The following is a 13,488-nucleotide window of genomic DNA, read 5'->3' on the forward strand; positions in this document are numbered from 1 at the left end:
ATATTTTTAACCATCTAACACAATACTACACCGCCGAGTTATCAAGCAGCTTCATCGACTTTATTACCCTTAACTAACCGTTTCCTGCTTATTTCGTTCACATGAATATATCGAATAAATGTGTACGCGCAACTAGATTTTTTACACCCAACCCTTCTTTCAAAAGTTTCAAGTTTTCTCCACTTGGTTCTATAGGGTATCGATAACTCTTCTAAACGATTTATAAACATAGATAGAAGACAATACCCATCAGGTATCATTTAAAGAGAGACAATTGCTCTCACACGCATATTGTACGTGTAGATATACTATACACGATACACGATACACAGTGAACATCGTAACGATTGCAGCTTTAACCGTTTTATTATTGAAGCAACGTTTAGGAACGTTCAAAGAAAACTCTTTTCAGGGCTACGTTTACAGAAAAAGGCAAGCCTGGGAGAAATTCATAAAAGCTATACAGAAAGCACCTTACCCCTATAGCTATCGTAACACGCAAACATCCCTTGTCTTCCCTTTCCTCCTATTCTCCGCTTTTCCATTAACACTTGCAATTTTTTATTCGCGCTTTGGTATTTTTATTTCGCGCCCATGTACCAAAATGCGCAAAGAAACACACAAATTTAAAGACACACGCAATAATAATAAAAAAACAAAAGAAAAGAAATAGAAAACTTTTATACGAGTCAAATCGAATGTAAAATGTTCAACAGTCTAATTACAACTACCAATTCCAACAGGTGTCGCTTCATCTTTGCTCGTCCGAAAGACAATAAATCCTGAACCAGTAACATTTCACCGTAACTCGAAAAAAAAAACACATTGTAGAGAGCACTAAAAAACACAAAGAATACAGAACAAATACCAATTTTCAAGGACATTTAAAATACAATTTATCAATTTTATAACCTTGCTATAATGATCAAATAGAATAGGAAGCATTGAAATGAAAATAAATTGTAACGACGTACAAATGCAACGAATAAAATATCCTTATTAACCATTCGTCAAATTTATTTGATTGATAAAGTATACCTCAATAAAATTACCGACGACAGGAAATTGTAAACTTTTTACATTCTACGGCAGCAGTTACTTTCAGCCATGTTTTATATATCGACGATGATGTTTCTCTACATACATGAGAACGAGTTTTAATTATGTAGGTCGATATCAGTTGATATTAAGCAATTGTTTGTTGCAATGTGTTCGAATAAGATTTAATACATACCAAAATATAACACGAAATACGATGATTTGATTACAGAATGCAATATCAGTAGAGAGATTTAAAGTTTTCTGTGGTGGGCAGTAAGGTCGTTGGAAGTATACTCATGTTAGCAAAAAGAGAATGTTCCGTCTAAACTTGTATCGTGGGATATAAAAAGGATGGAGGATGATATCGACATTTACGAAGATTTGCCAAGTTTTGAAACGAAACCTAATGAAAATGTACGTATTTATTATGAGATACAAATACGTTTTATTAAATGCAACTAGGTTATGTTTCTCTTTGCAACATCGAACGAGTTTCGCGCTTCAAGTTTAATTCGTTATACTGCTTCAGTCCGTAGGAAATAACGAGAAAGATATTCCACCCGAACAGATTGAATTAAAGAAACAGATCGCGGAGCTCACAATAAAGTTGGAAAATTTTCAGAAACTTAATGAAAATTTGGAACTCAATTTACTTTCCTTATTAAAAACTGCGAAAGGAGAAATTGCACGAAAAGACATGGTGATAAATGATCTAAGAAAAAAGTAAGTATGCGTGAAGATTGGAGATTTTTTTTTCAATTGCTCAGTAAATGTTGGTATAATTATACAGGTTGGACGACGTAACATTTAAGAGAGGGGTACATTCCAGAGTTAACGAAAGTATCGTTCGTAATTCTACTGTACGGAACACTGTTATAAATAACCATTACAAACCAACCGGTCTTTGCCTTCCTCCCCAGGAAACCAAGTTTGAAACATTGGTCACAGATTTACAATGCAACCAGATCAAAGAACAGCAAAACAAATCTACTTTGACTCCTATTACAGTATTTGGCGAACGATTGCGAAAAAGGATTATAGACGAGCAAAATCTGGAAAAGAAAGAAAAACTGAATAGTAATCCTAATAGTAATAATAATGATAGCAGCAGTGTTGAAGCAAGGACAGAAAAATATATAGGTGAAAGCGATAAAGAAAATGGTTCCTTTACTAGTACTAATCTCTCGAAAATCCAAAATGTTCAGCCTTCTACGGTCGTACAATTGACAGAACAAGAATGTACAAAGAGCCCTTTAACAACACCAAAAATTACAACAACAGATTCTGAACTGGACGATAAAAATAAGATAGATATTAAGATAGAACAAATGCCAGTAACAAGTGCAAAATTTACAAGAAAAAGAACAGTTGAAGAAACGAAAGAACACCTTCCCGTGAAACGAATAAAACTTGAGGAGAAAAAGTGTTTGACGGAATCAAGAAAAAAAGAAAACGTATCGAAATGTACGACAATCGAGTTGTTCAGTAATATTAGTGAAAAACGAAACGAAAGTCCAAAGAGTTCGGATACAGGATACACTTATGACCCGAGTACAAAAGTTAAAAAATTTGAACCTTTTGTCACGGACGACTCGAATAAAAAGGAGAGTAGAAAGGTATCAAGAAAGAACAGCGACGCGTCATGCAACGATAGGATTATGGACAAACGCTTCTCGAAACGTCAAATGCAGTCCACTGAAAATCACACGTTTCGACCGGACGAGAGAAACACAGATGATCGGTGTCTGGAGACTTTTAAGAGGGACACTCATCGAAATGTCGTAGAACATCGCCGTACCAGACAAAGAGAAGATCGTTACGCGTCTAACATTATTGATCATCGATCGTTTTATGTCAAAGAAGCGACACCGTACGCCAAAAGTCCAGAAGGAAGGTACGGCCGTGGTCAGCGTGTCAAGCACTCCAATTATGGAGACAGGTTTGAAAAACATTACGATTACCGAGGTCCCAGTGCAGACAAATTGAAATCTGTTAACAAGGAATTGTGCGGTACACGGGATATTAAGAAACGTACGAATGTCGAACGAAATTCGATTGACCGAAAAACAAACAGCTTGAAAAAGAATAATCATTACGAAGAATACGGCGGTCGAAGATTGCGAAGCACCGATAGAATAGCTAAATTGGAACGAGAAAAGCAAAACGTGTACAACGAGTTACAGAGGATCAATATAGAAAGACCTAGAGAACGTACAAAAGAATTTTTGAAACGGAACAGCAAAAAGGACAATTATTCCGTAACTGTGCAAATTGAACGAATTGACGAGGAAAACAAGGAGCTTAAATACTGCAAAGAATCAGAGAAGCGCGCGAAGGAATCAAAGAAGTCGGTAACTTGTCTGGAAGAGGGTGAGTTAGCGGATAGTCCGGAGAAAAGGGATAAACGAAAGAAATTGAAAGACGAAGGAAACGAGGAAGATAATAGGGAATTATCCGATGTTTCTTCTTCGATTAACAAAGACGTAAAGAACGAATTGGTTGAGGAACCGAAAATTTCTATTGATAATGTTTTAGAATGTCCTTTGACGAAACAAGAGCACACGGTATCGAATCTAGAAGTTAACGAAGGCGTGGAAAATGTTGAAAACATTGAAAAGTTTATTCGTGAACTCGCTTCCAATGATACAGATTCTAAGAAGACGTGTGAAACTGTGTTGGAAACAGTTTGTTCAACCCTAGACGAGAAAATGTTGATATCCGAAAGAGATATCGAAGAGAAGTCTATAATGAACGAGAAGAAACAACAGTCCAAATCGGAGAATACATGTTCCAGTATTTCTGAAGGCGAGGAGTTTTTCGCAAACGTTGATGATGCGAAGGCGCAAGCAAGAGAGTCGAAAGACGAGGTTCCTGTAAACGGGCTGATTGTAAATTCCATGGACAGCTGTTTATTCAACAAAACGACGGAAGTATCGGGAGATCAATCTAAACCAAATTGTCAGATTGAGACTGTCGCAAAGGAGGATCTTCTTTCTGTTCTTGGCAGCAAGTCGCCGTGCACTCCTTCCATCAGTTCATTAGAATCGTCCAAGAAAACTGTCGTTAACGATGATAAAATTACTATCATGCCTGATGACACTAAAGACGATATTCCAAACAGTGACAATAATGACAATAATGAACAGATAATTAATCAAAACCAACTGGCGACTGTTGAAAATAAAGAAAAGGAACATTCTTTAAATGCAACCGTTGCAACAAAAGTAGAGCAAACGAAGAAAGAACGCGGAGCAGAAGGAAAGAAGAAGGAATCGAACGAATTGAAAAAGTCATCGATTCGAAAAAGAGACGATGCGAAAGCGAAACGTGCTTCGTTGAATGTACAAGGAAGAGTAGTCGTATTCGTTCGTCGCAAGAAACCCGTGTGTTTAGCGGATAACAATGCCAATATGACTATTCTCATAAACGATAAGAAACAGGATATTAACGAGACTAATTCATCCAACCGTATTACTGCAGGCAGCACGACGTTACAATGTAATTCGCCTTTGAAAAAGCCGCGAATAAGCGAGCGTGAGGCGAGAAAAATTAGTTGATTCTTTCATTAATTCGCTGTACATATATGGGAGGAATCTATTCTAAAATCTTGGGAGAACCTACTATAACCAATTGTACTGTACATAAACAAGAATTGTGCATTTGTTTCTCTTTCCTTTCTTTTATAAATAAACAATCGCACAAGTTAAATGGCAAACAAGAACAGCATTTAATTTTATATCGTTTCATTTGACATCGTTGTCACGTTGTTGCTGCTGCTGCTTTTTGTAGAAAATTATTAATTAACAAAAAGCAAGATTCCTATGAATTTATGTAAATAGCGTGTGTATGTGTATATAGATAAATATATAATAATGAAAGTACAGTACGTGTACATAAAATGTATCTTTGTCAAATTGACATATCATTAAGTTGTTGTTATCTTTTCAGAAAGAATGAAATTTTTTGAATCTCTGTTCCATTTAATAGATTTTACACGAACTAGCATGCCTCTAGAATACCTATCAATTAGAAGAGAAAGACAGAAGGACAGATTTTCAGCGCGTCGCGACGCGCCGCGACGCTCAGCGACGCTCAGCGCGCTGTCGCAGTCGGAGCCAGCCGAGAAAAACCGAGAGAGAGAGAGAGAGAGAGAGAAGAAGAAAGGTAGGGAGAGATGGATGAGAAAAGAGAGAGAAAGAAGATGAACATCGATGTCGGGGTATACACAGAGCCGTCGCTATAAGATTAAAATAATTGTTAAGAGTGCTCGCGAGAATAAATTTCTGAAATCTGCAAATATGTATAGTTAAAAGGAAGTACAGCTTACCAAGAGCGTGTTACGAGTCGCGCAACGAAATTCGCTGCTATCCTCGCAACGTTCGTTTCGGTCTAGAGGCCGAATCGAATCGATTCTTCTGTACGAGCAACGCGTTCGGTTCGTTGTCGTCAACTGTGTCTCGCACTGTTGTCGAATTATGGGTTCGATCGTCCTAAAATCTCTCTCGGTTCTTCTCGGTATATTCTTTGTTTTCGTCGGTACGATGAAGTTAACTTCGCACATTAGCAAGGATCTACACAAAGATTTGGTGAGTCAGACCGGAATGCAATCTTTCTACAATTATGTAACATATAGATTTTCACCCTGTCTTCTTCCGTACATATTTCATTCCATAATTAGCACTGTGGGTGCTGTTCAATTTTTTTTTTCTTACCCTCGTCCTTGACCAATTTTCATCTCGAATCTCGAATCTCGAATCTCGTCCCTCGTTTCGTTTCGTTTCGTTCCGTTTCGTTATTCATGCGACCTCCCGCGAAAAATACGCGTTTCCTTTATGCTTGATCGCGCTACTAGCCATGCTTTATCCGTTGCCTGACAATCTGTCAACTTTTCATCGTTCTTCCTTCCCTCGTATTTTCTTTGTCGCTGCGTACACTGATTTCCATTTTCTCCTATCAAAACATCTTTCGTCTTTCTCTGATACGAAACGGTCATACTACCCTGATATCGACAATCGTTTTCTATTCAAACGAGAAACGCACGTACGCGTCGATGCGTAAGACACGTGCTCCTACGCGTACGTACGTAAGTACGTACGTACATACACGCGTTTGTCCTCCCACCTTTTTTGCTATTTCTTTTATTTCACTTTTCTTTTTCTTCGTTCTTGTAAACTCAAAAACGATATGGATAAGTACAAATATGATAAAAGATTTTTTACATTTTCCTTCTTTTTTCTTTTACCTCGATCGATCGATCGATCGATCGATCGATCGAAACAAAGTTCTCTTCTTCGGATAATTTGATGGCACGCTATTACGAACTTTTTGGCCAACGATCAAATCGTTCTTTTCCCTTAAAACGTATGCGTCTGACATGCTTGGAAACATTAATTTCCTCGAAGCTCAAAGTATCTCAGATTCCTCCTGAGTACGATGTAAATTGAATTTAATTCGCTCGCTTCGACGCGCCTTGCGAATAGATTATTTTTGTCTCTCGTTATTACCCAATGTTCCAAGTTATAGTAAAACAGCATCGGCATAGCAGTTTTGGTGACGGGCCAAATATCGCTCCGAGTGCCAGCCTGCGATGTTTACCAGCCCAAGAAATCGCAAGAATCTTCTTTCTTTCTTTCTTTCTTTCTTTCTTTCTTTTAACGCGTCCAATGCATTTAACACGTTTCTAACTCCTTTTGTTTACGCATACACGTCACAGCTAGTCTTGTATCGGTATGTTTACATGTTTACAGAGAAAGGAGTACGTGAAATACGCAAAGGTATTCCCACTTTCCGGCACGCTGGATTTTAAGGTACCGAGTAAATGGTACAGAAGAGTTGTCGGATCGCTCGAGATCATTTGTGGACTTGCAATGGCGTTAGTTCCGAGTCGTAAGGAAGTTGTACCAATATCTAGTTTCCGCTAATCTTCCGCTTGTCTCACCGTCGTTTTCTTTTTTCTTCGCATTTCTTTTTCCAGATAAAATAAAAAATGCATCAAACACGGTTCTGCTCTTATTGATGTTGATGGCCGTGTATTCTCATTACATGGTAAACGACAAATTTGAAAGGATTGCTCCAGCATTGGTAAGAGCGAACTAAAGGTATTATTTAATAACATTACGAGACAAATGACCAAGGTTCATTCTTTTAGGTATTCTTCTTCATGCTGACAGGACGATTGGTGATCGATTGGCAACTTAGGCGAGATGATGTGCAACCAGTCACGGCAAACGGGGTCGATGATAAATCTAAAAAACAGGACTGAATTTTTTAATTCTTTTGACAAGTAATCATCGAGCAGAGTAAAGAAATTAAAATCCTCTTCGTTCTAAACGATTCCTGTATATTTCGAGAATTCGAATTCCAGTCGAACTTCCGGGTTTTTGCATGTTTTATTTGCACGTTCAGTTTTCACGGCTCGCGTATCACCCTTCCTACGTATCTCCTTTGTTTAGAAGCACCTGTGTTGGCCTGTTTTATGCAAGAAATTCTTTTTTCAATCGGTAAAGAATTAATATCGCTTCGATCGAGCGAACAAGCAACCGAGGGTCGTGCAAAACACATTATTAGCTCAAGCACAAGGTAATTATTAACTGCCACTCGAATTAATGTGTTCTTCTTGATATCGTGTTAAGATGTAACATTATGTCCTTAGATAATAATTAACGGTATCAACGTATTATAACGCACACGCGTATGTACACTCTTGTTTTCCCCGTTGCTATCTTCTATTTATGTACGTATTATTCGCGAGTTTCCTCCAAATTTATCCAACCGCATTTATCTTTAACGTTCAGTTTATGGATCGACATAAATCAGACGTAAATCAGACGTAAATCAGATATAATTAGAAAGCAACGGGAAAATAAGGATATCGAATGAAATTACACGTAAGAACGTGAAATAAAAATTGACGAATTGAAAATACCGTTTGTTCACGCTCACGTTTAAAACGTAAGAACAATACGATATATACGTATGTGCGTTATGAATGTTGTTACCTGTAGTTCATCCAACGAGATGAAACAGTAAATGTGTAGAAATTCACGTGCTCGAAACATGCCCGCCGACTCACGGTATACAGACCTCGAGCGAAACGTTTAAACATGTACTACTGATTTTTCTCGTTGAATGGTCTACAAGTCTCACCTACCAACGGTGTATGCCTTAAACGTACACGCACGTGAAAATATGGAACTGAATATTGAAACGCGTATACATTGTAAATCTAGATACAACAGAACCTCCCCTCCCTCCAATGTGATTATCGGTTTTTACTTTGACCAAAATCCATGGTAGATTTCTCGATACCATTCTTTATAAGTATAAGCGAAAGAAGATATTACAGTTTTACCACGAATCTGTAAAGTTTTGCACTCACATTGTGCTACTCAGTTTCGACGATACATTTCAGTAATAACAAGTTTAAATACGAACGCCGATTTTACATACAACAAAATAACATGATATTTAAAAAATACCTTTAATATGTTCGGCGTGGCTGCAATGATGTAAACAATTCAATAAATAACTTATTATTTTTACTTTCGCATCAGTTAAATATTTTCGCATATTTTCATATTCTCGTATTTATGTTACTGTCTTCACGCGATACTAGTCGATGCTGTTTCGTGAATTTCGAGTTAGAATAATTTGCTGCTAGAGTTATAAAGCGTCGAAAGAGATACAATATATTCAATCATGTTTTCCATCATGCCTCTTCTTGGCCAGTCCTTAAAAGACATAGAGCCTTCTGAAGATTTAGTATAGCTGTAGGCACATCGTCGTAATTCAAAGCACTTCCGGCCCACTTGATTAATTTTTGTGCTTTACTTATATCTTCTACGGACAAATCAACTCCTCCTAACGAACATACCAGTTTAACGATACAAATAATAGTAGGACGAATCAATCGAATTACATTTCACCGATTTACCTTCTGTTTTCATCGCCACATTATAATCTTTATCTTCAGAAGACCACTGTCCAATGTTTCCTTTGTTACTCCTATCGGGTACCTCGCTAGACGAATCATTGTCATGAATATCGATCAACTCGTTCGAACGTGATGATGTTTCGTCTCCTTTTGGTTTCGTTGTTGTTTCACCACTATCTGAATTTGTTGCAAAAAAAAGTAATAATAAAAGAATAAAATAAACTAAGAGTATCTATACACAATCCTTTTTACCTGGGCTTGCATTACTATCAAAATCAACATTTTCAGCGTCGTCTGGCATCGGTCCTGGTACAGGTGTTTCATTGTTTTTCAAACAATTGTGAATGTACGCCGCTTTCCATTTCGCGTATTTTCTATTTTGCGCAGCTTCCTCGGTCAATTCACCGAAAGTAGTTAATACGTCGTACAGTAATCCAGCGGTGAAAAAGCTTTGTATTATATTCTTCCCAAAATTACCCTCTCTATCATTTTTATCCGCGTAAAGGAAAAGCTTCAATGCCCAATTTTCCAGATGCGCCTGTGCGGCAACATCGTTCGTGATAGCTTCGTTGTCCCGCAACTCTTTTTTAGTCGTTTCTAACCAGTCCATTAATTTCATTAAAAAGTTTGTCTCTTTTGGGCTCTTGGTTGAAAGTTTCAAACCCGTTTGGAGCGCGTATAAACGACCTGCGACAAGCAACTAGATCGACTAATGTTTCTTCTACTACAGAATAAATGAAAAATAAATACCTACACCAATAACTAACTACAGGATCGCGTTGATCATGGGTTGCTGCTATTTTCAAGTACTGCTGTATAGTTTTCAAAGATGCTGGAATTTCTGGTAAATCAGGCCCAACCATGATGACAGATTGATATTAGCTAAATAAATTCTCTATTCTCTTCTTTCTTCCACTCTTTACTTTAATAATTACTATATTATGATTGCATTCTGTCTAAATGCAAATGTAATATTTATCCTGTAAATAATTGCCATCAAATTAATAAAGACTGATTGATCAAGATAAAAGAAAAACTTGTATTACATCGCGACAGATAATTCAATAATAATGATAATAATAATAAGAGGAATATGTAGGTGTTTCTTTGAATTCGTTTACGCAGAAATTGACAAACTATTAGATCGATGAGAACTAACCTTTTCTTGTAGCAATTAAATATGATTATCTCGTATTTATGTAGAATATTATTGCTCTTCTATAAATATCTGTCAACTTTTCTGTATATTATAGATTATCTATGTATATTACGCTTTAGCGAAATCGCATCACTTGCGCTTGCGAGTGTTAACTTGTGACAAAACCAGACAAAACTGACAATATTATGACAGAGCGCGTACTGTATAGTATGTGTATTTTCAGTTTCTTCTTCTTGATATATTAACTTCAATATTAAAATGTCGCTCGTGTTAATATATTTATGCGAAATAAATCTTTTTAAACTTTTCTGATTTTCCGGAAACTCAAGAAAAATCTGTATAAATCATGAAAACGCGACAAGAATTTTACCAGCTAATCGGTTTTGCGGTCTCAAAATCAGTAAATGCTGGCCAGGTTTTTTGAAAATTACGCGCACATTATGAATGCTGTTTAACACTATTTCTTATATTAAATTACATTTAGTTTAAAAGCGAATTAAGTTTTCGCTTTTTCATTGAAACACGGAAACAACGATACAGTTCAATTTTATCAATGTACTTTGTTACAATGATCGCTACGATCAGAAGAACCCATCGAGCTATGGACTCTATGGAAGAATTTACAACAAAATCTTGAGTTGTTATTATCGAATAAAATCAGTAGCTGTATGTATGTATATTATAAACATCAAAGAACACGGTTCTCTCCCATTTAAACGTGAATACTTTAATTTCTATCATCATATGAGAACCGATACCTTCTATATATTTAAATGGTAAAATAATTGAGTGTACATACGATAATGTTCAGGAAACTTGTAACATTGCATACATTAAATAGCTCATCGTTACTAACGACAGGTAAATTGTAAATTTCCTATTTTATTTTTATGTACTAATCTTGATTCTTCAGTTGTAAAGTACGAATAATCACCTAAAAACTTTCATACAGGAATTCCATCCGCGTCAAAGGTTATATCACGAGCATTTTCGGAACAGGACGTTATTATCACAGACAACAAATGGGATTTAATAAGTGCCGTTTGTTTAGAACGTCATCCGGTAATAACAAAACCCATGAAAGATATAGAAATACGGTATCAAAAGGTGTTACAGCAGATGGAATTTGAAAATAGCCTGTTGTCAGATTTTGAGTTACAAAAAGAGAAGGAAAAAAAGCTAAAAGAAAAACAAGTTGATTGGGAGAAAGAAGTGTTTGTTGTTCAAACAGCAGAAGACTTTGAAGATCTTTGGGAAGAGGAATTAAAGAACTTTGAATTTGCACCCAGGGAAAATGGTATAAATATTTGATTTTCTGACCGTTAAAATGACTGATCTTAAAATGAGTCCTAAAATTGTGGTGTATTATAGAAGCTGAAGATAAGGTGATTGTATCATTGAGACGTAAGCTAGATAAAAATCTGTTATTACTAGTAGAACAGAAAGTTGGTGACAACAACTTTTGGATTCCTCCTCAAAGTATAAGGCAAGATAGAGAAACTATGATACAGGTAATCTTTATCATAGGTTTCTCATCTTTCTGATTACCATTATCAATAGAACATTAATGGTCTCTTATTGTTTCAGACTGCTCATAGAAGTTTGCAAGAACTTTGTGGAGATAATGTAAAAGTACAGTTTTATGGTAATGCTCCAATAGGATTTTATAAATATAAATACCCTAAAAGTATACGAGCAGAAGGAAAACATGGAGCAAAAGTTTTCTATTTTCTGGCAAAGTATATAAACGGTGATATTTCTGGTAATGTAAAGCACTGTTGGTTAGATCGAGAAGAATTAGAGAAAACGGTACATCCTGGTGTTCACAGAAGTTTGTCCCAATTCTTGATTCCTGATTAAGTTATAATGCAATCTATTGTAATTTATACGCGTGTACGATTAGAAAAATATAATAATATTCGGTTTAAATAACAAATGTTTTTCAATTAAAAATTTAAAGATGTATAAGAATAAATCGACGTTAAAATTTACATCTTCTTCTTCTTCCGGTATATTTTGTATCGTCCGGTACTTTCTTTCCTTGCTTTCGTCTCCTTTCCTTTTTCTCAAGAATCCAGTCTCGGCTCTTCTTCAGAGGTTTGCCTCTGATTTTTCTTAACTGATCTCTAAAAATAGGGAAGGAAACGTTACACAATTACAAGTCCAAAATTTCGATCCAATTTAAAAAGCAGACCTTCTAGATGCATATGGGATGGCTGTTTCGACGTCGTTAACGTCTAAAGCTCGCGGAAGAACAGCAGGTCCACCGGTCATTAAGACTAAAAAATACTTTTTTGCTTTGGTACTGTTTGGAAAATCTACAACTACACCGCCATAAAATCCTGCTCTTGTGGCCTGTGTTGTAACTAGTTGGATTTGTTCACTGTTTTCAGGATAAAACTGAAACACTGCTCTAGCAGATCTTGACAAACAGGAGAACAAGGTGGAAAAGAATTTATACAGGCGTTTTGATGGATCATGAGAACTTTTATCAGCATTGCATAACCACTGTAGCGCAGAAATACTAATTGCTCCATCAAAGGTACCTGCTTTAAATGGTATTCCTTGACCCATGTCTCCTAAAATTAAGTCTCCATCTACTTCTCTTTCCAAAGCTACTCCTGTAAACATAATGATAGCAATTAAAAAATGATTAGAAGTAAATAACAAGTGACTTTGGTACAACATCCTTGCCTAGCATCGCAGGAGATATATCAATTCCAATCCAAACATGTCCATGTTCTTCAATTACACTGCCACTTAAGCCAGAACCACAGCCAATGTCTAAGAGTAAAAATGTTTGGTCCTCTGGTAGCAGAAGAAGTTCTAAGGCACGTGTACACATTTGTTCTTGTATGTCTATCATTCTAGAACTGTGGAATTGGAATTCCAAGATTTGAAGATCAATAAAAAGTGCAAATATCAAGCATGTATAAGATTTTTAATAAAAACTTACTTTTGCGTGTACTTTCGAGCTTCGGATTCATCGTAAAACTATATAAAAAAAAAGGAGAATACATAAAAATCGTAACATGGTTGATTAAATGAATTAATGCTTACCACTTCGGGTGGGGCTAAATGTTCTGGTCGTCTCGACATTTTGTATCTTTTTTGTTCTTTTTAATCAAAATTGCCTTTGCAAAATTAGAGAATAAAACCTTCCTAGATCACGAGTTTATACATGTCGCTCCGTTAGTGTTAAAACGTGCTATAAACATTTATCTAACCTCGTTTCAGGTTTCATTCCTTTCGCTCCTATCCATTCCCCTCCTAACTTCCAATCGTCGGTAAGTATGATACCTCAAAATTAAAATCATGAAAAACAAAAAATTTAATTACAAAATTGTTTTTCAAC

At 36.2% G+C, this 13,488-nt stretch overlaps 5 protein-coding genes across 6 annotated transcripts; 3 read left to right on the top strand and 2 right to left on the bottom strand.

The window, feature by feature from the left end:
- The first annotated feature begins 1,046 nt into the window (after positions 1-1,046).
- LOC114879452 (histone-lysine N-methyltransferase, H3 lysine-79 specific-like) lies at positions 1,047-5,009 on the top strand. Of its 2 annotated transcripts, none has more exons than XM_046288297.1 (4): positions 1,047-1,169; positions 1,271-1,455; positions 1,571-1,764; positions 1,832-5,009. In XM_046288297.1, the coding sequence occupies exons 2-4, from the start codon at positions 1,393-1,395 to the stop codon at positions 4,596-4,598; spliced, it is 3,024 nt and encodes a 1,007-aa protein (XP_046144253.1). In that variant the 5' UTR covers positions 1,047-1,169; positions 1,271-1,392; the 3' UTR covers positions 4,599-5,009. The 2 variants fall into 2 exon arrangements, with proteins under 2 accessions (XP_046144253.1, XP_029050214.1); XM_029194381.2 differs by having other exon boundaries at positions 1,047-1,165.
- A 175-nt stretch (positions 5,010-5,184) lies between these two features.
- On the top strand, positions 5,185-8,582 carry LOC114879467 (novel acetylcholine receptor chaperone). Its single transcript, XM_029194408.2, has 4 exons — positions 5,185-5,627; positions 6,789-6,927; positions 7,016-7,122; positions 7,190-8,582. Exons 1-4 carry the CDS (start codon positions 5,517-5,519, stop codon positions 7,301-7,303), a joined length of 471 nt encoding a protein of 156 aa, XP_029050241.1. The 5' UTR covers positions 5,185-5,516; the 3' UTR covers positions 7,304-8,582.
- On the bottom strand, positions 8,335-10,300 carry LOC114879459 (vacuolar protein sorting-associated protein VTA1 homolog). The gene is made up of 5 exons (XM_029194395.2): positions 10,134-10,300; positions 9,729-9,954; positions 9,227-9,661; positions 8,975-9,151; positions 8,335-8,901 (listed from the first exon to the last, which is right to left on the bottom strand). Exons 2-5 carry the CDS (start codon positions 9,835-9,837, stop codon positions 8,750-8,752), a joined length of 873 nt encoding a protein of 290 aa, XP_029050228.1. The 5' UTR covers positions 9,838-9,954; positions 10,134-10,300; the 3' UTR covers positions 8,335-8,749.
- A 325-nt stretch (positions 10,301-10,625) lies between these two features.
- LOC114879461 (39S ribosomal protein L46, mitochondrial) lies at positions 10,626-12,065 on the top strand. Its single transcript, XM_029194397.2, has 4 exons — positions 10,626-10,994; positions 11,086-11,430; positions 11,505-11,644; positions 11,721-12,065. The coding sequence occupies exons 1-4, from the start codon at positions 10,937-10,939 to the stop codon at positions 11,991-11,993; spliced, it is 816 nt and encodes a 271-aa protein (XP_029050230.1). The 5' UTR covers positions 10,626-10,936; the 3' UTR covers positions 11,994-12,065.
- On the bottom strand, positions 11,956-13,474 carry LOC114879460 (probable 18S rRNA (guanine-N(7))-methyltransferase). The gene is made up of 5 exons (XM_029194396.2): positions 13,194-13,474; positions 13,090-13,127; positions 12,828-13,006; positions 12,328-12,754; positions 11,956-12,259 (listed from the first exon to the last, which is right to left on the bottom strand). Exons 1-5 carry the CDS (start codon positions 13,230-13,232, stop codon positions 12,115-12,117), a joined length of 828 nt encoding a protein of 275 aa, XP_029050229.1. The 5' UTR covers positions 13,233-13,474; the 3' UTR covers positions 11,956-12,114.
- Positions 13,475-13,488: the final 14 nt, after the last annotated feature.

This window comes from Osmia bicornis, chromosome 12, assembly GCF_907164935.1.
Source record: "Osmia bicornis bicornis chromosome 12, iOsmBic2.1, whole genome shotgun sequence".
Taxonomy (NCBI): Eukaryota; Metazoa; Arthropoda; class Insecta; order Hymenoptera; family Megachilidae; genus Osmia; species Osmia bicornis.